We start from the raw sequence: 25,808 nt of genomic DNA on the forward strand, positions 1-25,808 counted from the left end.
AATATATATTCCTTAGATTTATTTTCTGGATTTTCTTTTTAATATTCTGTCTCTCCATGTAAGAATACATCTACCATTAAAAGTATAGAATGATCATGTCTTTATTAGTGGGCCAACGAAGAAAATCAACAAGGGATCAAATACTTCTTGGACTCACTGTATATATATTACCACTACCTGATTTACTGAAATTGAATTTACTGAAATGAAATGTATGATATTTGTTAAGGATAGCGTCGGAAATTATAAATATAACACACTTTAATTGGTAAAACCACTTTAATAAAACATATGTAATAATGTGTTGGTTATAAGTGTTGGTGTCTGATTCGTTGTAAACTGTGGTTACTGTATGGATTTGTTCAGTTTTATCAGCAGATCTCCTGATTGACTTTAAGAAGAAACTGTTTAGATAAACTAGAGTTGAATGGAATTATTTAAGAGAGCTATGGAAATGGTTAAAACTAATACACAAACACACACACTACATGTGTATACACAGATAAATCATAATTTAATTGGTGAGGCAGGATTTGCTAAAAGATTTTCCTGTGTTGGTTAGAGGAACACAGTTAGAAAAACACAGAATTGGTCAGTGATTCTCTGTGAATTCCAGTCAATGCCAACAAACCACCTGATTTACTTTGAAGAAGTACTGATTAGATAACTAGCTAACTATTAGTTGAATGGTAACTAATTCTTGAAAAGAGACTTTGAAAAATTAAAGCTAACAAATTGTTTTTTTGACACACAGATAAATAGTTTTTTATATATCATTGTTTACTTGCTAACACAGCTTTCTTCTTATGTTGGTTAAAAGATAGTGATGGGTCGGCCACAAACTATCCAGCTCTAAGAAACAGCTCTTTGAAGTGAACAACGGGAACCAGCTGCTGACTTTGAGCTATGTTTTTCTGTTAAAGCCACATGTGATTGGTCAAGATATGTGGTGACATCTGTGCATCTTCACTAAGTGGAAGTTATGAACTTACACAGCATAATGAGCACAGGAGCTTGAGGAGATTAACAAAATAAATGCACAAAATATACAAATAATATACACAACCAGAGATTGGACCTTTTTGTCTAACTTGGATCTTTGATTTTTGTATTTTATAATATCTTTTTGTAGCACTCTGTTCCATGTTGAGTATACACATATTAATAGTAATATATATATTTTTTTTGTGATCCAAGCCAAAAGAAACGGCTCTCTGTTAGAAGTTCACTTAGAAAAATGAACTAGGGGTTGAATGTTAATTCTTGAGATGAGATTTGTACATAGTAAAGCTAACGAACTCACCTTTTCCAGATCATATCATTGTTTAGTGTGTAATACATCTTTAATAAAGCTTCTTCGTATGTTGGTTAGAAGAGCACAGTTTGGAGAATAGGTTTGGTTATTGATTCTCTGTGAACTCATCACTGTATGGATTTGTTCAGTTTCACCAGCAGATCACCTGATTCACTTTAAAGAAGGACTGATAAGATAAACTAGATACCCTAGCTGCTGTATGATAGTTCATTACTGAGTAGAGCTTTGTAAATGGTAATGCTAATACATTTAATTTATTAATGTTAAGATAAATAGGTAGATTTTTCATATCATTGTTTAATTGTACATAAAATGATATCTTGATATTCTTCAAATATTTGAGCTATTCTTATTTACGATTTACAACTTTTTGTTCTGTAAAAAACAGCACAGTTTAAGCTACTGCTTCCTTAACATTTTTAAAAAATATATCTATTTAACCTTACATGCAGCTTAAAAATGGTGCAAACAAAACTTTCTTGGAAAAGTGTACAGTATGAACATCACCTCCACATAAAAGAGTTCTTTACAGGTTTCTCCCAGAAGCAAATGTGTAGAGAGAATCTACTGAGATTCTCTCTGGCAGCTTCTTTATGTAAAGATGTACAATTTCGAAAATTACATTAAAATGTAACAGTAAACTGTATTAATAAAACTAATAAATAATAACCTTCCAGTCCCACTTGATAATACAGATTTAGCTTATAAATGTGCTTCATAGTTAGCTAGAAATTGGTTTTAAAAAGCACAGTTACACAGTATAATTGACAATGTTAAAGTTACTCTGTTAATTCAACACTGTATTGAGTCATATATTAACTATATGTACCTCTCATCAATGGTAACACATTTTACCCACAGGGTAAAACAAATCTTTTTTGTTTTTTTGCATTTTGCAAGTTGGATTATACCATCCGATTTGTGTTACAAGATATAAAAATTGACAAATCTAAAAACCGGGAGAAGATTAAACTTTTAATTTTTCTTGAAATACTTTTTGCGAATGGCTAAAATGACAAGCTCAGTAATTGAAAAAATGGATGAAAACCTATTTTTTCTTAATTTCGAATTTAGCTTGATACAGTCAGAAAATTTAACTGCTAAACTTTAGACTGTGTTTGGTTAGCTAGGTGTTGAACTGTAATTCTTGAGAAGAGACTTTATTTTAGACACTTTATAGCTTTTTTCAGATATACTATCGTCTCATATGTTTGTTTAATGTGTAAAAATGGGGTTTAAATTAACCCCCAGTGCTGACGGGTTTAAGGCAGTAGTGGACTGACTGGGAGCTGAACTTTTCCTCAGGGCGGTGTAGAGGCTGAGCGGGTCGGGCGCTGTTTGTCGCGGCGGACTGAAGTTATAAAGGCTGGCGTTCATTATTTACAAATAGTCATCGCTTGGAAACAACAACTGGCCGGATGCTGATTGGTCGGCGGCCGTGTCGAGCTGGGCGCGCGCGCCTCGTCATTGGTGCAGATGAAGTTGTGTGCAAATCGGCGAAGCAGGAAGAAGAGGAGAGCAGCGCCCCCCCCCCCCCCCCACACACGCACACACACTCGCAGCACGGCGCGACCAGGGGCTGCTTTTCCATTTAACTAATAAATCCAGCTCTTTCGACGACCGCCAGGATTATGCCTCTGATCGTGAGTATGGCGGGGCTGCGGGTGTGAGGGGGCGAACTGTGGAGCGGCGCTGGCGGGCTGCTGCGGGGCTGAGCGAGGGCGACCCTCTCCAGGACGAGTCGGGTTTTTTTCTGTGTTGGTGAAAACATTAGTGAGGCGAGGGCGGATTTTCGCTGCATGGTGGTGGCGGTGTGCGGCTGGCTGGAGGTGGTGGTCTCTCGGAGTGAGTGTGTGAGGAGAGGGGGTTTGAAGGTGTGTGTGTGTTGGTCGTGGATAAAGTGGTGGTGTTTTTCCTGCAGCCTCTCTCTCGCTCTCTCTGCACCGACCACATCGCAGGCTGTTATTTCTCCTCTGATGTAGGCTGACGTCAAGCCAACTGTGTCAGCCCGAGGTGTCGAGGAGGAGGACCGCCACAGCGCAGCGGCAGCAGCGCGGCTTCTCCTTCTCCTCTCCTCTGCTCCTCCTCTAGTTACACTTTAAACTTCGCTTTAAACCAACAACATTCACGCCGTTTAGGACACGATAGCGGCGCAGAGTCGACTCATAACCTGCTCTCGTCGACGCTCCGCTTTGCTGGTCGTTTCTCCTAAACTTCCCGTACCGTTCCGCGGGGCTCGGCCGGATCGGGTAGCGGGCGAGCTGAGCCCGAGCGGCGGCAGTGGCGGTGGCGGCTGCTGTTATAGGGTCAGGTGCAGCAGCGGGACTGCCAGCTCAGACACAGCAGCGCCTAGAGGAACGGCCATATAGCAAAGCAGCTTAGCTAACACCCTGCCTCCTCAGGCTACCAGCAAACATCCCAGTAAAACAGTAATGATTCATACACAACACTGAAAAAGCATTAATTATCCTGTAATGAGCAGCTTATAGTCACTAATCGACTGTGTAATTGACACGTGTATGAGTTCATTAAGTAAAAAAAATGATTGTTTACACAGCTCTGGAAAAAAATAAGAGACCACTTCAGTTTCTGAATCAGTTTCTCTGATTTGGCTATTTAGAGGTATATGTTTGAGTAAAATGAACGTTGTTGTTTTATTCTATAAACTACGCACAACATTCCTCCCAAATTCCAAATACAAATGTTGTCATTTAGAGCATTTATTTGCAGAAAATGAGAAATGTCTGAAATAACAAAAAGATGCAGAGCTTTCAGACCTCAAATAATGCAAAGAAAACAAGTTCTTATTCATTAAGTTTTAAGAGTTCCGAAGTCAATATTAGGTGGAATCACAGAATCACAGTTTTTATACATCTTGACATGTTCTCCTCCACCAGTCTTACACTCTGCTTTTGGTTAACTTTGTGACACTGCTGGTGCAACAATTCAAGCAGTTTAGCTTGGTTTGATGGCTTGTAATCATCAATCTTCCTCTTGATTATATTCCATACCAAACCCATAATTTTTAAGTAGTCTCTTATTTTTTTCCAGAGCTGTATATAAAAAAGCCAGTGTATATAGTAGCCTCTTCATAATTTCAAATTAAAGCCTTTGAAAACCTAAATCTGCATGGTTTAGGTTCCTCTTGTTCTCTGGTGTAAATATACAAAGAATTTCTTCCCAAAGTCTAATTATGTAAATCTCAGCTGTATTTCACCACTATCCCTCTCTGGATGTTAAATTTACAGGGGTAAAAGTGGGATAGGCTGACATCAGCAGAACTCTGAACAATCACAAGGCTAACATAGCCATAGCTCCACCCTATCTTTGAGTCTAAGCAACCAGAATAGGCAAACTGGTAAGCTGTCGCTTAGCAACCATCTAGGTAAGCTAACTTTACAAAGTTATTTTTCTGTGTATCTTGTGTGAAATGAGGAATTCAAAAGAAAAAGTTAAAATGTGCAGCCAGAGACTGACGCAGTGTCTCCGACTCAAGACTGTGTGTGCTTCTATTGTAATGTAAATCAAATGTTTGTTTGCAAGGTGATAGACAGCTGTCAGTCATGTATGTGCATTAGAATATTATGACCATGCCCACACAGTCTGAAGAGTGCATTTTGGTGATTTTGGGGAGGATAGTTGTGCTTTTGTTTCTATTTTAACTTGAAAGCTGAATGCTTCCCATAACATAAGTGGAGTATTATACAAAAATCAGTACATACATTTAAGTTAAATTTGTGGTAGTCCATTCATTGACCCCACAATCTGCCCTTCACCCAACTTATTGATGGGTCAACACTGATGTGATATGTGTCATTCTACAGAACCTTCTAACTCCTTTCACCGTCACTTTTGTGGTGGCAGGAAGCAGAGCTGTTGCTGTTAAAAATGCTCATTGAATCTACACTCAACGTTTATGTGTACCATTCAGAAATACAGTAAATATAGTAAACACTGGTAAATCCTTACAACACCTGTATCTTTTTAAAATGAATGGTTTTGAGTCAAAAGCCTTTCTCAAATCTGTCATTCAATTTCAGGCTTAAGGCTATGTATTCGCAACCATAGTGTGTCATAGCTTTCTGTGATTTTAAAGGATTTTAGAGATTACAGAGATCCTATCAATAGTAATGTAAACAGTTTTGTCTCAGTAAGTTTGTCTAGAATAGCACTTCTCGCATCAAACCACTTTGAACGACATTGTGGACAGCTTAGCCCCCAGCTGAAAAAGTGGGAAATGTAATCAGGTCAAATTTGAATGTGACACCACATGTGTTTTATTGGTGCACTGGTTGTAAAATTGTCATCCGGTGTGAAATCCGGCTAAAGCTTGTTTTTTATCAGGAGAAAAAGAGTGGTTAAATAAAAATACTTCAACAGCTGTCATATGATATATGTTGCCACATTTTTGTAAATAATTGTGATGATTTGTATTTGGTTGTCACATCATAAAAGTTATGAAAGCAGTCCAAATAGTAGGCATCATACCTCTTGTGTCATCATTACTGTGTCTTCATTACATCACATAAAACTAGTCTAATTAAGTAGTTAAATCCTTCTTGACCAAGTGAGTTCATCTACTAGTGTCATTACAACACTTCAAGAACAATTTTAGTGTTGTTAAGATCTACAATGCTCAGTATATTGCTGGTTAATCATTAGAGTGCAGTTGGCCTTTGCCATACTGGTTTCCAAGAAGGCTGTAATATGCAGATGCGAATAACCAAATCACAGTCACATAAGGGGTTTTAAAGAGTCTTTGTATTTATACTAGACAAAAATCCATAATTTTGTCAAAATAATCCAGAATATGTAAGGCAGGGGTGTCAAACTCATTTTGGCCGAGGGCCACATTGGCATATTGGCTGTCCTCCGAGGGCCAGATGTAACTTATAAATATAAGAAAATGTAACCAAATGTAATATATGTAAATGAATGTAATTACTCCTTAATGTTAAATAACTCTCAATATATTATTTATTCAATCAAATATTACAGTTGCATGGAAAAAATGTTTGCTTGTTGCTCTATTAACATAAATCCTGTTATGAAATCCAAAAACTCCATCAATCAAGAACCAAACTATACAAGTGAATAGAAATGACATAAAATACAAGTTATATTAACTTTGATCAAAACGTTTGATACTGAAAAGAGGCTTAATTAATATAAAATCAAAAATTGTGAGCTGTGACAGATTTAGCATTTCCTCATCCAACCACTAGTGGGAGCTGCAGCAGCACAAGCCCACAGTCTTTACTGAGTCAGAGCTACAGCCCAGCCACGGGCTACAGGGCTCAGCTGAGCCAGTCTGGAGCGTTTTTAAAATTTTAAGTTCTTCTGTGTATGAAATAAAATAACCCCACTAACCGGATAATACAGCTCTCTACAGTTCATATTTCAGCCCAAGCAGCTAACAGCAGCAGTTTAGAGCAGCCGTCGCGGAGTCACTGCTGGATTACATTATAAACAGGTCAGTTAGCGCTGCTAACCTCAGGATGTTTATAACTACGGAGTTTAGAACACACCACGGCTGCAAGGTTAGACTGTTGAAGAATACTGAAGACTATTAAAGGCTATTGGAGGTTATTGAAAGGGTTATTGGGGGCAGAAATCAGTAAAGGCTGGTTAGATAAGTGATTCACCTCCTTGTCCTTTGCTGAGGTGAAACTGCGACTAGCGATGTCACAGTGATGTTTATTAACCTCATTAAAACAGATTTTATCAGCTATTGTCTTATAAATATTTACACATAATTTATATCTCTTCTAAAAAGCGTTTATTTTGGTCAGTAACACAAAATGCATACCGGTCTTTCGCCTTGAAGCACAGCCGTCCGTCTGCATCAACTTGTCTTTTTCTGGATATTATGGGATAAACATGTCTCAATTCCACCCGCGAAGTTACACCTTCCCTCCGGCAGGGTTTCCACATCAATGACTACACTGCCCTGTAGCGGCAGTAAGCCGTAACTTCGCGGGTAACACAATCGACAAGCATTGTGGGAAATGTAGTTTTTGGTCAAAGCACGCTTCTGACCTATTTATTATAGACACTAAGATTTTACAAGCTCTCGCGGGCCACATAAAAAGACGTGGCGGGCCACATTTGGCCCGCGGGCCTTGTGTTTGACACATGTGATGTAAGGTTTATCTGTGCATTTTAATGCATTCTAAGATGTATTGCTGTTACAAGAATACAACCATGATGCTGTCAGTGTAATACAGTAGACAATAGTCACTTAACAAAAAAAAAAACATTTAAAAAAGAAGATTATCTTTTTAACATGAACATATGAAATTTTAACATTTCATAATATAATAATATCAGTTCAAAAAATCTATGCATCTTTATTGCTGCTTCTTCCTGGTCAGGAGCCTGAGATCCTTATCCTGCACAGGGTGCCAGTCTATGACAGTATATTAATGATACTATGTTCATATTTTTAACATTTGTTATTAAAAATAAAAAGACTCTTTGTGACTGATGACACTTAGTGTATTATATGATAATATATTAATATATTATTAATATATGTATCACAACTGATTTCGAGAATCAATAAGACAGATTAAATTTTGATTTAAATTTCCGATTCAATATAATTTAATTCAATTAAGCAATAATGCACTCAAGGTTTGTGATATAACGTGTAATATTGGCACTGCAGGCCGAGTTCCGTAGATCACCACAACAGTGCCAATATTACACGTTATAGCACAAACCTCGAGTGCATTATTGCAATTATACCACAGTTCCATTATAGCTGTTTATTGAAATATTTTAAGGTAAAAAAGATGAGAGAATAAGATTTGTTTGGTTTAAAGCACTTTGCAAGTTAAAACAGCTCCATAGCTGCTCTGTTTGTAGCTGTGCTGTAAGCGCTGCATCGTTGCTAGGTTACCTGTATGTGGACGAGTAGTACATGGAGAGCTTCGGTTACAGTGCATTACCAACTGATAATGGCACTCATAAAACGCCTCTTAGCCAATCATATTGCAGGATATTAATTAACTGTGATATAATACAGATTAATACATGGATATTTCAGTTACAGTAGCAGGTTGTTTGTATATGTATAGAATTTATTACAAAACTAATGATGCAATTGTTGTGCAAAGAGTCAGATTACCATTATTATAAATATTAGTGTGTACATGAAGAAACTAATGTAAAGCAGTTACAATAATGTATTATTTAAGCAAAATAGGCTAATGTAAAAGCTTATTCTCAAGTTTATATAAAGATATCAGCTCATTTATATAAAGATCATAACCTTAATAATAATACGTTTGTATAGCTTATTTTATATAGCTCTTTACAAAACTGCTGTGGACACAGAGCCACAGCAAAGTTCAGCAGCAGGCAGGGGGAAACTATTACAGACTAAGATGTAAGGAGTTTTTGGCTATGTTCACATTACCTAAAGTGACTCATATCAGATTTTTTGCTCTATTGTCTGTTTTTTTCAGGGCTGTGTAGATATTGTAGTTTCAAACTTTTCAAATTAAGATTTAGTCACTTTTATATGTGGTCCAATATGTGGGCATCTAACAAAAAGAAGCATGTTTGTTTGTATATGTTTGGCAAACATTTTTTGTTGTTGGTGAGAAAGGCAACATGCACAAATGTATATGTATGCCTTTTTAAGGCAGATTCATTCACATTACAGACAGATACGGCTCACTTACATTTATAAATGTAAACTGTCAACATGGCCAAATCTGATCTAAGCAAAAACAGTATTGATTAATGAATCTTATAAACGTTGCCTTAGAGAGGAAGCAATAGTTCCAAGCAGAACATCCACCATGCCCTGATTAGGCTGTGCTTTTACATTTTAAGTACATTCATGATTTGTATCAGGTTCTCCAGTGTACAGCAGTGCTAGGTAATTTCCCTGCTCAAATACATCCTCTAAACCTGGCAATTAGCAGATGAGCTGAATCATGTGTGTTTATGCAGGGAAATCCCCTGCGCTGGACAACAACCCCTAGTGTGGGTTTAAGAACCCTGACTCTGTATCATTATGAGGAACATTAGGGATAGTGTGGTTATGATGTAATTAACTATGGGGAGGAGTATTAGGGGCTGGAGTTTCTGCAGAGGCATATATATATATATATATATATATATATATATATATATATATATATATATATATATATATATATATTCTTATCTGTATGAGGTTATGTAATAATAGACAGCTACTCTACAGTACAGCAGACCTCTGTTGAGTTTTTTTTGGGGCTCCCTGATCCAACTCAAGTTCTCTAACTTTATAATCTAGTCTGACTAACCTATCTGATCATTTCACTCCCAGTTCTTTTAAAATACTGCAGTCAAATCACTTGTTTATGTGTATGTATGTGCACGCTGTTGCTTATAGTTGATAGCTGATGTATAATAAGTATATTATAGCATGATGATTGTTTTTTTTCTGTTTTCCTTTAAGTGTTTCCATTATACAGTACCAGTCAAAACTTTTAAAACACCTTAAATTTAGTGTTTTTTTATATTTTAAAATTGTCGGCATTGTAAATTAATACTAAAGTATATTTAATATGATTTAGTATATTATTTAGTATTAGAGAGATTCTTCAGAGGTTTATTTATTTATTTATTCTTATCTTTATGAGGATATATCATAATAAAAAAAGCTACTCTTTTTTCAATCCAAGTTCTCTAATGCTGAATAAAATAAGACATTTTCCTTTATTTATTTAGTTTATTTAGTAGTAATTTTTTTAAATTACAGTTTTAAACTTTATATGTTTAATATTGTATAACCAGTCAAAGGTTTGGAAACACCTTAAATTCTGTGTTTTTTTATTTTAAAATGCTCTGCATTGTAGATTAATTTAATTTAATATTTGTTAATAAACAAAAAGTGTTAAGCAAACCATAATATGTTTATATTATATTTTATATTTTATTATTTATATTATATTTAAAATTCTTCAAAGTAGGCATCTCTTCTTGCTAAGATGACAGTTGTACACATCTTGGCATTAACTTGTAGAGTCACCTGGAATGGCTTTCAGTTAACAGCTGTGCTGAACTTATTAAGAGTTAATTACTTGAATTTCTAGTCTCTTTATGTGTTTCAGAGCATCAGTTGTAAAGTTGTGAAGAAAAAAATCCTGCATTATAGTGTGTTTAAGTTACTTTTAAGTTAGTACATGATTCCTTTTACCTAGTCTGAATGATTTCAGTATTCGTTTACAATGTAGAAAAAAATTAAAATAAAACATTACATGAGAAGGTGTGTCTAAACTTTTGATTGGTACTGTGTAAATTCAAGAGTAAAGACAGAATGCAGGGTGGAAGTAGATCTCCTTAAAATTATAGTATGGAATAGAACATGTTGTTGCACAAATAAAACCACACTGGGTGAGTTTGAATGTGTGTGAAAAAAATGGCAGAGAATAGTTAAACATTTTACAGTAGAGCGATTTAAATAATTATATCCTAACAGAGACTTTTAAATGCTGTTCTTTGTACTTTATCGCATTTACAACAAAGCTCACAAACTTTCAGTTTCACCTTAAATGATACAGCAATTATGTTCTGCTGTTGAAATGTTTGCAATGCTGCGTCAATATTTAAAGCAGAACAGAAATGTTGAATTACAAGGCAACTTAAGCTTGTTTTGCTATTTCAAATAAAGCTCTTTTTTGTTTAGAAGGTCACAAAGAAAGCTATCTAGAGTTGTTTAGAAAAAAGAACACATGGTTTAACAGAAGGGTCTCTGTAAGAATGCAATAAACTTTTAGCACATTGCTATTAGTACGCAGAGCACAAAAACCAAGAAGTTTTTATGCTCCTCTGTAAAATAGACAAGCATATTCACCATTTGTGTTAAACCCAGATTAATTTAACCCATCTGTGCATTGAACATACTCACACACACACACTGTGTAGTGCTATTACTGTGGCACCTGTGGAGCAATAAGAGTTAAGAGTCTTGATCAGGGATTCAGCAGAGGCAGCTTGTCAAAACCGGGGATATAACCCAAAACTCTCTTCTCAAATACCTGATGCAATAACATTGTGTCACTGCAGACTCAATCCTGTGTTATTTACCTTCTGAGAAGTTTGTTAATAGTGCCTTAGAGGACACCAGAAAGAGCACAACAAAATTAAGCATCATAGCTGTAAAAAACCTGATAACCTTTCTATTACATAAATGTCTGCATACCGATACACTTGCTCAGAACAAAACATCCATACAAAAGAAACTATTTGGGTGTGTAGAAAAGATACTGGCCTGATCTAAGATTTTTATGTTAATTGTAGAAGAATCTGAGAGCATTAAAGTTGTATATTTATCACTTGTTGGATGTTGTTACCTGGATCTTGTCATTTCACTATTGATCATGAAGTAGGATACAGATGTGTGTTGCCTTTGTGCAAGACGAAAACCAAACTAAGATTTGTTAGTTGTTTTTTATTGCAAGTCTCACAGTTACTACAAATCGTCATGCCTTCCTTTGAATTCATCATTTATCTTTACTGAGAATTGAGTGGGTTAGTAATTCATGTGAAATGTTATGCTGACTCTTCAGCAAAAAGTAGGAAGGGCTTAGAGTGCTGCAATTCCTGACCTGCAGATCAAGTTCATGTTTAATAAAAAAATGGCAAAAGCATGTGTACTGTGTGTGTGTTGTGTGGAATATTCTAGTATTGCCCCGATTAAGCAAAGAAATGGTTAAGTAGAGATCAATTACAAGAGCCAGCTTCTTTCCAGGACAGTCAAATGTAAACTTAAGAGATCATTAATTTGATAAGCACTTAAAGAAAATGTTAAAGAAAATATTGCATGCTAGCTAACTCAGTAAATCCTATTTATTCTGTGTGGCAAGTGGAAAGGGAAGAACCTTGATTTATTTAATATGACTTTCTCCTAAATGCATTTCTTATTGTTTCTGTCCCCTTTAGATTTTCTCAGAAAGCATGTGATGACCCAAGCCCGGAAAAAGGGTTCCCTCAGCCAGTGCCGTGGCGAGGGCCGCGACTATGTAGATGGCTGGTCCCATGGTAAGACCATGGGTAAAGCTTGGCCTGAGCGTTGCATTAAAGAGCGCAAGGGTCTGAAGGGTGTGACCAAGCGGGGCAAGCAAAAGGGACAAGAGGACATGGAACAATGGCTCCATCAAGGATTTAAAAGTCGAGCCAGGCTAGAGCAATCTCAAAACAAGAACAGAACTAAGAAGAATGTGGCTAAGAAAGGCAAGGCAAAAGCATCCAAGAAGTTGAGGGAGGAGAGGAACAGGAAGCTCTACCCGCTGCGAGGAAGGGGAAGCACACCAGAGGCCGAGGCCTTGAGTTGCCATGTCCTACTCACCCGCCTGGAGGAGGATGCTGTGGAACAGGGAAACGACTTAAGTGATGAAGATCCGAATGTAATTCGAGGAAGGAATCGGAAAAAGAAGAGCATCAAACCCATCAAGAAGCTAGAAAAAGCCAAGAAGTCTGTAAACACACCATCTAAAACGAAATCAGAACCAACAGTTGATACAATTCTAGCTCAGGAGCCTCGCAAGCGTCGGCTTGCCTCACTTAATGCGGAGGCGGTAAATAGCTTGCTGCTGGAAAAAGCAGATGCGCCAGTGGGCAGCAAACTTGCTAAGAAACAGCAGCATGAGGCACCACCTGTTGCTATTGCAACAGATGATGCAAAGATTTGCTCCCTTTCTAAAAGGTCTCCTCAAGCCCACAGGACTGAATCGTGCCAAAGCCACAAGCAGGCCAAGAAAAGTAAGTCTGAGGAGAAGGATGACAGTGAACTGATGACTCTGTACGCTCCTGCTCCTAGACGGCTTGCTGGACTTAATGCTGCTGCCCTGTTGAAGCTCACAAGCTCCACGACAGGAAATAAGCAGCGTGCGAAGACGGACAAGGACAAGGACAAGGAAACAACAACGGGAAAGCAGACTGCACGGTCTAAAACCAGGGTGCGGCAGTCTAAGGAGCAAGGCATTAAACAGGCTCCACCACAAGGTGGTTGTGCAGTGTGTAAGAGCAGAGGATGTTTAGAGTCCAAACCCAAGTGGAAAGAGGCAGCGGACCATCACCGCCTAACCAAACAGGGGTACCAGTCTCGCAGTATGTTGGGATATCCCCTTAAGGTGGTGAAAGAAGAGCAAATGGAGACAGATATCAGTCCTCCTTACTTTTGCTGTCCTCCTGAGGGCTCAGTGGAATACTGTCACAGGTTGGCGCTGTTCCTGGGGCAGAAGGCCTACAGTGAGACAGAGGAGCACCCTGTGACCACAGTGAAGCACGAATGCCTGGTTCCTCCGTCTTCACTGGCACACCCGACCCTCACCCTTAGTGCCCACCCATGCCTGTGTGCAGACCCCTGCTACTCTAGTTACTATGTTCACATTGCTCATCCTGGGCCTCCTTCAGCAAGCCTAAGTACACAGCCTCTACCTTGTGCACACAGCTCCCTGTGTGCCCGTAGAGTCCCCGGGTCCAAGCTGCTCTCCTCTTCCGTCTCCCATGCCTCAGGAATTCCACACCCTGCCTTCTGCAATTCGGTGGGGTCAGCCTGCTACAGCGAAGGCTGCAGGGTCGGCAGCTACGCGTTCAGTACTATGCAGCCAGTCACCAGCAGGGCGTGCACTTATACCACAGGCTGCTCCAACTGTAGCCATCAAATCAAAACAGGTAAGAAATAAAAGTCGGAAAAGTTCAAAAATACAAAATTCTAAACTAAACTTTCTCTGCAGACTTGAATCTACTAGTCAAACTAAATGAAGTGTTTCTTGTTTCTGTAGAACGCTACTCTTCACCTCAAGGCGATCACAAGACCTCACTGCTTGTGCCACCGGCCTTGCCCCTTTCTGGCTGCCCCTTGCCCAGGGTAAGCCCGTCATCAACCGTTCTGCCGCGTCTTCTGTCCACCCTCTCAGACAACAGACAGACAGAGGTCAGGCCTCAAGGGCCTAAAAAATGCCCCCAAAGCACCAAACCTCCCAATGGCTCCACCGCTAAGGGGCATTCAAAACTGTCTCAGAAACAGCCAGTGCCGAGCCCAGTAAGTGCCAAACAGCAGAAGAAGGCAAATCGCCATCGGACGACAAATGGCTGGCGACCTTTTGGAGAACCTACAGAGAGAGAAGTCTTCATTGCGGTAAGTTTCATTTTCCTGCTGACTCGTTAGCATTGCAATCCGTACAAGAGCTGTGCTAATGTTGCTGTGTTGTTCTGCAGGGAGAAGATGAGACTGCGTTGCGACAGTGTTATGAAGGAGTAGAGCGAGATGGAGAAGTGATTCGGATCAGAGATACTGTGCTGTTGCGCTCTGGACCAAGAAAGAAGTCTCTACCGTATGTGGCCAAGATATCAGCTTTGTGGGATGACCCCAAAACAGGTGAGACAAAATAAAATCACATTTTTACACACAAGTAACCACAATTGGCCATACACTCTCTTGGTGGCTAGATGGTGTTCTCACCCCTTAGGACTCCCATTGTGGTGCTGGTCAGCACAAAAATTGGTTCAATGATGTATCAGAGCTGGGAATCCTGTGCTTTCCTCAGAGAGTGTTGACAATACAGAGTTGAAGAATGATCAGGGAGTTGGTCAGTGGTGGGTTAATTGGCTCAGAAAATGTAAGAATTTCAAGTACATTTAGTTTTTCAGACATGTAGTGATTATGCAGTAATAAACTTCTATTTCTTAACTTTGACACAAGAGCCTTTTTTATGTAAATTGGCACATTATGTCAAAATGCCATAATAAATGAAAATACTTCACAAAAATTGGAAATCATGTCTTTTATATTTATTGTAAATAATAGTTAGAATTAAGAAGATTTTTTCATTTTCTGTCAAGTGGCTTTTTTTTACTTTATTAATATATATTTATTCCATATATATATATATATATATATATATATATATATATATATATATATATATATATATAAGGAATAAATATATATATTAATAACAAAAATAAAAAACAAAAACAAAACAGGAACTGCTGCCAACAATATTTTAAGCAAGTATTTATCATTTTGTCCTATTAATTGCAGCACTTTTCTTATGTAAAGATTTGCCCATAAAAATTCTAACTCAATTCCAAACAAATCCACTATAGCATTTCCAGTCTCCTGTCAAAAGCCTGCCTATTCCGGGCATCCCCAGCCTTCTGAGTACCACACTGTCTCCAGCACCATCCCTTTTGCTTTCCTTGTGTCTTTAGAGCTCTTCTTTCAGGGGTGTAAAAAAACCTAACCAAGCATTTCCAGTTAAATTCCCCTAATAATCTAGAATGCGATGTTACAATTGTCCATCTACAAAAATAGCCCAGTCTTCATCTTCAAATTGATGAGTATCTTTCTTTCTCCCATTTCAATTTTGTGTATGTTGTACAGTAAGAGATACAGAGTTTTTGCATGGCAGTTATGTATTTTTTGCTCTTTGGTATTTTGATGAATTAAACTGGTCTCTTAGGCACTCCCTGAATTGCCCTCAATTACAACCTTTGTTAAATTGATGCCTATGTAGAAAGCAGGGCAAATTAATGAAAGAATGATCAATGTTTGTTTTTTAAAGCTTGTAAACGTTTAATTGTTTTTTTTAAAGTTCATAAATTAAAGAACAAAAGTAATAAAGTGTTTCATTTGTAAGCTGATTACAAGGGCAGTGGGGCCTTTTACTAGACATGTCTGCTTTTGTCTGTTTCCCTCTGTGGTTATATGGTGCCATTGTTTTCAGCAGTGGTTCGGTTGCCGTATCTGTGGTTTATTTGTTCTTCTTCCAGCAGTGTTCTCTTGTTTAGACTGGTCGGCAATTTATCTGCTTGATATTTAGTGGCAGACAATAATACGCAGCCCAGTGTAGGTCATGTTTGTAAGCTACTTAATGACTATGTATTCCCTCTTTCCTGTGCTCATTTGTTCCCAAAAGCACAGTTAATCTGTTATCAACTCTAAACAAATGTGCTTCTAGTTTTGCAACTTCTACAACCTACCAGACTTTGTGTTTAATCCTATAAACCTAGTTAAAGTGTGCACTGTAGAGTGTTTGCCTCTGACCTTTTAATTCTCTCTTTCAGGAGAGCTGATGATGAGTCTGTTCTGGTACTATCGACCTGAACACACACAGGGAGGCAGGGATCCCAGCATGCACTGTGAGGTGAGACATTCTCTCATACCATTCAGAATCCTTAAGGTCTCCAATGCAGTTACCCTACACTAAAAGTACTTTAGTCTACAATTAATTTTATAACGCTGAATAACAAGTAATTAAATCAGAAATATATTTCGGTTTGTTAAGATATGGAGAGTGTCTTTGATAACTTTATATTGTCCCTGTCATTTAAAATACAAGTCCAAAATAATAATTTTGCATGAGAAAGAAAAAACTTATTTGTAATGAAAGTAATTTTGCAGCATTTCTGCTTATTTGCATTTAGATCAGATTCACATCATATCCAAACTTTTAAAACTGTAAATGGAGATGCATCAGTGACCATATTAAAATTGTATTATTGTAATGCCAGTAGTGTATATTATATTCATGTTAAGTATGCATATTTTTGTAAATGTTGCTTTATAACAGAACTCCAGTAGTTTAAGCACCACAAACTATATTTAGATATTTAAAATACATTGACAACGGTTACAGTGTTATGAAGTGTTTGTAAGATGACATGAATGTATTATAAATCACCATTCATAAGAAGTATTAGCAAAAAATTGCACATTTGGAGGTCTGGGATTCGATATGACCCCCGATTTTTCCTTTTTTTGTCTTAAATGTTTAACAGTTAGCTTAATGTTAAACACTGGTTCCAAACATTATACAGATAAAATTAGTAGTGTTGATACACTGACATGCCAAAAGTTCCACACCTGTGTAAGTTGTGAGGTGTTGTCTTGTGAGTGAGGTTGAACACTGGCCAGTTTTGCTCCTGGCAAGGTGACATGAATTATCAGAGATCAGGCAAGATCGGATAGTGGGTGCCAGATGGATGAGGCATACTATTTCCAAAGCTGTGTGAGTGTTTCACATTCCACCATCCACAGCGTCACATGTGAACAGGCTTCTGTGGGAATGGCAAAAGTCATGAGACACAATACTGTTCCTGTTCTATGACATGAGGCATGTCAGTGTCAGAGCTGTGTTTGTGGCAGGTGGAGGACCAACAGCACATCGGGCAGATAATCATAATTTTAAGGATGTTTGTGTATATGAAAAGAATATTGTTGCTATCACACACAAAACGTATTTATGTTCTTTACATTGTATTCGAATTTTATGACGATGGATTAATAGAAATGCTCCAAAATTACTTATGTTTTCTTCTCCTGTAAGTTTGAGACATGAGGTTTTTGCACCACAGCAATTATATGTTTTCTTTGTTCACAACAACAGTGATTGCCATGTTTATAGCAATGCAGGGGTGTAACGGTACAGAAAATTCATGGTTCGGTTCACTGCTCGGTATAAACCCCACGGTTCGGTACGTTTTTGGTATGGTTCATGAATACAATAAAGAGGCTGGGCATTCTGTATAGCCTCACCTTTATTAACTTCATAATAGCAATGATCTTCATTATAACCATGTTTTGTTCTTTTGTTGTCCTTTTTCAGAATGAAATATTTGCTTCTCGGCATCAAGATGAAAACAGTGTGGCCTGTATTGAGGACAGATGCTATGTTTTGCCGTTAGCACAGTACTGTAGGTAAGAGATTTCACTTCAGGTTGACTGGCTAGCTGTGGTTACCCATGTATCTCACCTGGACTGATGCACTGATTTGTCGTAGGCAGAACTGTGTGTGTGTAGTCAGCAGGGTTCTGTTTTGTGTTTTAGATTTTGTGCCTTGGTAAAGCGCCGATCAGAGGGCGTACCCGACAGCACCCCAGTGGTGCCCCGCCCCTCCGACAGTGCCATCCCCTCTCACCGACTTGTGCCCGACGATGTTGACCCTGAGCTGGTTTACCTGTGTCGCCACGTCTACGACTTCCGTTACGGCCGCATACTGAAGAACCTGCAGTAAAGGTGCAAGACTGGTCATGGAGAACACACACCTGCACCTCACACACAATGAAGGACCTCCGTAATGAGAGGATCTGTGTGTGAAACCTATTGGTCTCCGGTTTTTGTTCTCATCATCGTAATTTATTGTTGGGAAGAGAGGTTTTTATTTGATTTAGGAGTAAAGTGAGGTTAGGAGAGTGTGGTTAGCCACTGAAGGAACATCTCTCATATATCATTACTATAAAAAAATGTGAGATTTTTGGGAATGATTTAATCAAACACTTGTCTCCACATTCCTAGTAGTGGCATTATCTAAGGCTAGTACTATAGAAGAAGGAAGAACGACAGCTTCATTTCACTTTTCCTCAACCATATTTTAAATGTAGGCTAGTTCTTATATCAGTACATCATGTTGTACTGCATAGAAGGCAAGAAGTTGCGGTGTGGGTTTGTTTTTTTTATTTAGATTTTTTTTATTTGTTTATATTAATATCTCTTCAGTGATTTGTCTTTTACACTGGACTGTGACACTGGTGAGTTAGATCAGCTGCAATTTCAGATTATGAGCATAAACAAAAAATCCTTTTTTATTGGAGGTTGACTTACAGCAGGACAAATCTGCATTCAGCTCAAATTTCTCTAAAGCAGAGTCTAGACTGACTTATTTTGAATGGAGAGAACAAGAGGAAGTGGACAAATCATGTTTTCGGTTCTCTTCCTCATGTTGTTTCTTTATGAGGGAATATATACTCCACTTTTTAATTCTGGTTTTACTATTCAAACAGTTGATTATTTAGTGGAGGAGAAGATGAACCTCCTGCCCACAGTGAAATGTCATTTAGTGGAGTTGTCCTCTCTTTCCATTCTTCTTTGTCTTGCCTTATTACATGCAGGTAGCTTTGTAGGCAGCTAGTTGTACCCAATCCTCTAAGAATATTCACTCCAGTAATCAAATAAACCAAAGGTCAGCACAGTGTTAATCCCCATTCTCACTAGTTAAGACCCCAGTATCTACCTGTGCTCTCTAATAGTGTAGATCAGAGGAAGTGATTCATGTTTTTTTGTTTTTGTTTTGTTTTGTTTTTTAGGAAAGGTTTTATAATATATTGAATTGAGACACTCAAGACTTATAACAAATATATTTTGAATATTTATTTGGCAAAGTCCTGCCTGTACCCATTTCCCCTTGCTTTTAGTAACCCTAGTGAAATTGCACTAATCCATTCCTTTATTTGTTTTTCCTTTCTCTCACTTTGCTGCTTGTTTTACTTTCCTTTTTAACCCGTGGCTCAGATTCTACCAACACTGTTCAGAGCAGTGATTTAATCAGCAAGAAAACCTGCAAGAAAGAAAACATCTTGCAGCATATGTTTTAATGTAGAGCAGAAAAAGAGCAAATCTCTACATATTTTAGGCATGGCAACTAGCAGCCATGCAGCCCTGCAGTTTACATTACTCTGAAAGGGTCCAGTACAAAATCATTCAAAATCATACAAAATATCATTCCAGATCTTCAGAAAGAAATATAATTCCACAGCAGTATACCCATGTTGTCTGTCTGTTTAGTCTTTTGTAAGTTTACCTGGCCACATATATAATTTCTGAAGATCTGGAATCTTATACTTAATTGCGAACACTCTAGCCTAATAACAGAGTCAGCGTCCTGTCAGGCCAGGATTACACCAGTCTCTTGTCTGTTTTTGCCCACTCTTTCATTAACTGAGTGCACATTTCAGCATTTCACCTGGGATTAAGGTCTGCCGATTCTGCTGATCAGTCAGAGCGTCCCACAGTTCCATCATGTCTATTGAACTGCACACACAGAGACACTCTTCTGTGAAAAGGGACTGCCAGTATTGTGTTCTGCTCGGAAATGAAGCACACGTTAGTGATAGAGGGCAAATAAATGGGTATATTTTATTTCAAAGACTGCTAATTGATGTTGAAGGAATGTTATATTGAGTCTTAGAGAGTAATTAAGATTACGTTCACATTACAGACCTCGATAATCAATTCAGATTTTTTGCTCAGGCCGGATTTGGCTAGCTTGACGGACGATTTTTATTCATAACTGTCAGGCTATGTTCAGACAGTAAGCAAATCAGATTTGTTTCTCAAATTACGTGTGTTGAGATGACTGTATGGACTATTACCTTGACATGATCAGATCAGTTTTGCTTGTCCAGACATCACAAACACATCTGCTCGGTAAGCTGTGGTCAAATTCGCCATCAGTAAGTAACCTTCCAGTACTTTGAATTTGTATGTATTTAATGCTGCAGGCCAAAGCACAAGTAGAAGAGACCAGAGGGCCAGGTACCTGCCAGTTGATTGCGTGATTGACTGCAATAGAAAATGATTGACACATCCTCTGTCCTTTGCTTACAAAGACCAATTGGTGCTGTAGCCTGCAGCATTGCACACATTTGGAACCTCCAAATCCACATTAGAAAAAATCTGATTTCAAGTGGTGTCTAGATGTCCAGACTATTATAAATACGATGGCCTACAAGGCCAAAAATCAATAGGCTCTTTCATACTTGATGGCAATAGTCAAAGCCAGATCAGCTCCAAGAGCTTTTTTAGCTTCCACCATCCCTCAAATCCCACAGAAGAAAGACAGGCTGATTTTTTTCTCTGTCCTGCACCAAGGTGGTGGAACAAACTGCCACTTGGCTGTCAGATCAGCACAGTCACTCGCTGTCACACTGAATGAAGACTCGTCTTTTTAAATAGTTCCTAAACTAACACTTTCTGATACTAGTCACAAACTAGCTATTAGAGTTGCACCGAACGTTTAATGCTTTTTCAATACTATGTCGTCACAAACGATTCGGTTATTTAGCGTCCAAGCTTTCAATACTGTGTAAAGCCCAGTTCCTAGCTTCAAAGGAGTCAAATTAGTAGGTGCGATTTGATTCACTTCATAAGAAAACTGATTCACACTGCAGCCGGTATGGCAGAATCAAGGTTAACCTAGTATTCTTGAACAAATGAATCAATTGCCGAGTATTCATTTGACTCAGTTGAGCGACACACGCAAGCCAGCAGCGCGAGAGCAGAGCCGCAGCGCACGTAGAATGACTGCGACTAAAATAAAAGTCATTCTCTCTCGTTCGAGACTTGTGGATAAAACAGGCTCGAGGAGTGAAGTCTGGGCATGTTTCGCTTATATCGCTGATGAAGACGGAAACCCAACCAACAGCACAAACCCAGTTTACAAACAGTGTAACAGATATCTCCAGAGCAAAGGATGAAACGCGAGCACGAGCTCAGCATTTAGTGGACAAGCACCCTGATCTCAGAGAGCTGAGAGGTTAGTGAAGTTAGTTAAGATTCACTCTGTAGCTTTACTAAGATTTACTAGCAACTGCTAATCCAAGCATCAGGGATAAGCTAGACAACCATCTTGCTCTGTGAACTTGAGACGTTCACATTTGTACGTTTCCATCGCAAACTTGATGTCAGTCACGTAGCCTGCTTGATTGTTAAGTGAACGTGGGCTTATTTTAAACGGTAACATGTTAATTAATAAAACGGAGCAATTTTATCACAGTAAACATCAAAGCACTGTATGTCTGCGTCTGCTAAATACCTTTTATATATACCTGTTTTGACTGTAAAAATCAATCTGATTTGGGGTAGCAGTCTGAACATAGTCTGATTAACCTGTATCTGTCCATAACCTAAACAAATCTGTTCCAGGAACATCACAAATGTGCACATTAATATGTTTATGCATGTCATCTCTGCAGAGATGTTCTTAATGGAGACTAGTCATCTTCTTAAAATATGACTTTGAGTGTTCCTAATGCTCAACATAGTGTCTGTTTACAGATAAAGTCCACCTCTCAAAGCGACCACACAGCCCTGAAGAAATCAGACCTGTGATAGATAAACGCAAAATATCAGATTTGTGTCACTACATCCTGGTAATGTGAACGTAGTCTTGTAACATGTATGTAACAGCTTCCAGAGAGCTTTATCGTATTTTACAGTGTCACATACCAGTCGACATGTGAGTTAAGCAGTGATAACTAGCTTATAACTGAAGAAGGAAGGACAATCCTTCTTAAAATTGTTTGTATCTGCAATACATGATTATGTTAGCAAGTCTATGCATTTAAATGCTAATCTTCCTCTGTGGCTCTCTTCTATGTTCTAGATGTGGAGTTTATTTTATTATTATCAGATTTAGGTGGCAGGAAGTCATATTTACACTCTCTAAATAGCCTTCATGATCAGCTCATGTAAATGAACATTCCTTCATTTACAATCCTTGAATTATAAAGAATATTTGTATGCTATGAATTGAGTTGATTGAATCAGAGCCTGCGCTACGAGATATCAGATATCGTCCTTTAAGCACTAAATGAAAAAAAAAAGAAAAGAATCAACTCTCCTCTGGTAAATGTGGCACCTTCCGTAAGTGTGTTTACTTGTAATCAAAGGAAAGCTTCTGGCTGTTTGAAATCATTTCCCATGCCTGAAATCTCTACATCGACAGGAATGCTCTGATATTTATTTATGTAGTTTTGTTTCATAAACCTCTAACCCTAAACCATATCCATACTTATATATTAATTATTCAAATGTTGAAATGGTGTACAGTGGTACTAGAATTTCTGCTTTAAGATAGATTAGATGGCTTTCCAACGTTACTATATATATAGTATATATAAGTGTACGTTCTAATGTGTGCAGAATACCTAGAACTTGTTTCATTCCATTGCATCATTGGCACAGATGTTGCTGCAGTTATTACGTGATCAGCAGGTCTTCTTTAAAAACGATTCAAATGATAATATTGTGGTTTAAATGAAGCGAGAAGTTTTTGATCCCGTATTTGTAAACAAAAGGTTTCTCTGTTTTTCAATTTCTCCTGGAAACATGAGATATTTTATTAAGTCTATTTCTAAAAGTAGAATATGCAATATATTTTTGGGACTATTTTTGAGGAGTCTATTTAAATCAAAGTCCTTCTATTGTTTTATCGAATTAAAGCTTGTTTTGATGTGGATCATAAATTAAAATTGATAACCAAATAGGCATGAGCTAAAACATGGACAGTGTTTAATTTTATAATTTTTATTAGGGTAGAATCCAAAGGTATGGATTACTTGAGAGCCATCAATGGAAAAAATATGTACATATATTGATTATTGAAGAATTGCCAGGCCATCTTTCAAATGAGATAAATGAGATGTTGCACAATATGTTTTTAGTACTTACGAGACATGTAACTATATTTAAAGAGGTTATTTAACATTTGAGTATACAAGCTATATAGATTATCTATCTATATTTCAAGTAACAAGTCATCTTAGTTGATAAGTATTTTGAAGTGCTGTTGCAATACTTGTGGTCAATGAGCGCCTTTTTTTAATTGTTTGTTTGATTTGTTTATTTAAGTTATGAAGTCTTCGGTAAAATAGCTAAAAGCTGCAGTTGTTGTATTTATGGAGACTTGAGATGGCATCAAGGGGTAAAGACCAAAGCACACTCTTCTACTGGTGCCCCTTTTATGTGTATATGGCATAAACGTGGGGCGGCCTCAGCAACTAGTAAGTGTACAGTACTGCTGCTGTCATTGCAGAGCGATTTCTGTCAACATACCTTAGTCACATAGGTACTTGAATTATCAGTTGCTGTGAATCTGTTTCATAGTATCATATATGACGTACATAATACATGTGGCCTTTTCCCGTTCGCTGTAAGTTGTTTGGTTTGCAGGAAACAAGCCAAATCTCATTAAGTTACTCTTGTAAGTGGTAGGATAAGTATGTCAACTGTCATACTTAACATACTGTATTGACCAAGAACAGCAGGTGGCAGCCATTGTCACTGCACTACACTACTGGTTTTCTGGTCATAGAGGGATAATGAGTCTGCTGTTATTTCCTTGTTTTTGTCTTTGACTTTTTCTATTGACTTTTCCTGAAACATCTGTTTGATGTGATATCGGTTGACCTCTGCAGTGAGTCTCCCGTAGTCTTTGAGAGGCTTCTTAAACAGTAGACTGACTACCAGCATGTGCCAGATAGACCCTCAGAGCTGAAAGGCTCTACATGGGTAGCCCACACTTGGATCACTTCAGAAGAGTGGTTTACTCACCACATCATGATGGAGCTCGGTCTAAATCTTTATCAAGCAACTAAAGCCTTATCCGGGTGGGATTAGTTTCTCAGGGGGACGTCTGTGAAAAATATGTCACACTTCTACTCAGTGATAAATCTATTTCATCCAGACTGCAACTGAAAAAAAAAACAGGAGGACCAGTGAGTTTCTTGGACACATGACATCACGTTCAGTAGCTCCTCCTTTTCCACTCGCTGTTGTGTTTACGTGGATCTCCGTGAAAACACACACACAAAGTGTAATTACGGTGCGTGGCAGCGGACAAATAGCTATTTTATTAAACGTGAAGAGACGAAACTCAAGATGTGGATCCGGACGAGACTAAAATTATCGGAGGACCACGGAGTTAAAACAGTAGATAATTCAGCCTGTAATTTTCTCAGAGAACGTCTAAGAAAAACACATACATGGTGGTTCCGGACGGGAATAAACTCACAGAGGACCCCCATAAAAGAGGAAATTACCACAGTACCCCCTGGAAAAAACGAATCCTCTCCAGATAGGGCTTAAGATCTAATCTTTAGACCCCTCTTTTTCTATAAGAAGAGCAGAAGTGGGAATTAAGCCCCAAATCAAGTGTTTCTTGGTGGCCATGATGTTAAGTTAGATGTTGCATGGCTGTATAAATGCTTAAAGTCATGAAATCCCTCTATATCACAGAGCTTGACCACTTCTTTGCAATGAAATAATTGTTGATGTGGTTTTGTTTGATTCAGAATTCCTTTCAAAACATAACCACAATGACCAAAAACAAGAGGCGTTTTGGTTTTTTTAATTCCCCTATCAAGACCAATATTAATATATGATTATTGTTTTTTTTCTTTGTGTTATTAGGTTAGTGCTTATGGCTAACATATATTTTAATAGAATGGGAGAGTGAATAAAATGTTATTTTTGAATGGGGATGGGGGTGGGTTGGGGTATGTTTTAATCAGATCATTTATGTTGCTTTGTCATGCACTCTTTGTTTGTTGTATGTTTTTGTTTTTTTTAATGACAACAAGAATCCCTGCTGATTATTGTTCAAATGAAAGAGTATTTATAAAACATGCTTTTGTTAAAACCTGTTTTGGTGAAGTGTTTTTATTGCAGCATGCATAACTTCATATAATAGTCCTGCATGTTTACAGACCTGCCACATTTACGCATTTTATTAAAGTATGCATATCGATATATCGCATTTCACCATGTTGTCCCAAGTTTGTCTGTTGTGACTGTGTTAGTGGCCGCTCGGGTTGGAGCACTGGACGCTTAGCAAACACGCTAATCGAGCGAGCTACCAGTTGAGCAATATGCGCTTGATTTTAGTCCAAACTGTCAAAAAAACATCTCCACACTAATGAAATCTTA

At 37.9% G+C, this 25,808-nt stretch overlaps 1 protein-coding gene across 2 annotated transcripts in view; it reads left to right on the forward strand.

Annotated features, from left to right (window-relative positions):
- The window catches only part of LOC103027027 (bromo adjacent homology domain-containing 1 protein), a 47,241-nt gene extending 21,720 nt beyond the window's left edge, over positions 1-25,521 (forward strand). Inside the window, exons 1-7 of one of the 2 annotated variants that reach the window (XM_007232836.3) lie at positions 2,855-2,958; positions 12,260-13,993; positions 14,104-14,459; positions 14,540-14,699; positions 16,391-16,470; positions 17,932-18,023; positions 18,153-25,521. In XM_007232836.3, coding sequence (XP_007232898.3) covers positions 12,280-13,993; positions 14,104-14,459; positions 14,540-14,699; positions 16,391-16,470; positions 17,932-18,023; positions 18,153-18,339 — 2,589 coding nt within the window. In that variant the 5' untranslated portion in view covers positions 2,855-2,958; positions 12,260-12,279 and the 3' untranslated portion in view covers positions 18,340-25,521. Of the gene's footprint in view, positions 1-2,854; positions 2,959-12,259; positions 13,994-14,103; positions 14,460-14,539; positions 14,700-16,390; positions 16,471-17,931; positions 18,024-18,152 lie in introns of those variants that run through there. The other variant, XM_049482881.1, reaches the window with a different exon arrangement.
- Positions 25,522-25,808: the final 287 nt, after the last annotated feature.

Source organism: Astyanax mexicanus, chromosome 1, assembly GCF_023375975.1.
Source record: "Astyanax mexicanus isolate ESR-SI-001 chromosome 1, AstMex3_surface, whole genome shotgun sequence".
NCBI lineage: Eukaryota > Metazoa > Chordata > Actinopteri > Characiformes > Acestrorhamphidae > Astyanax > Astyanax mexicanus.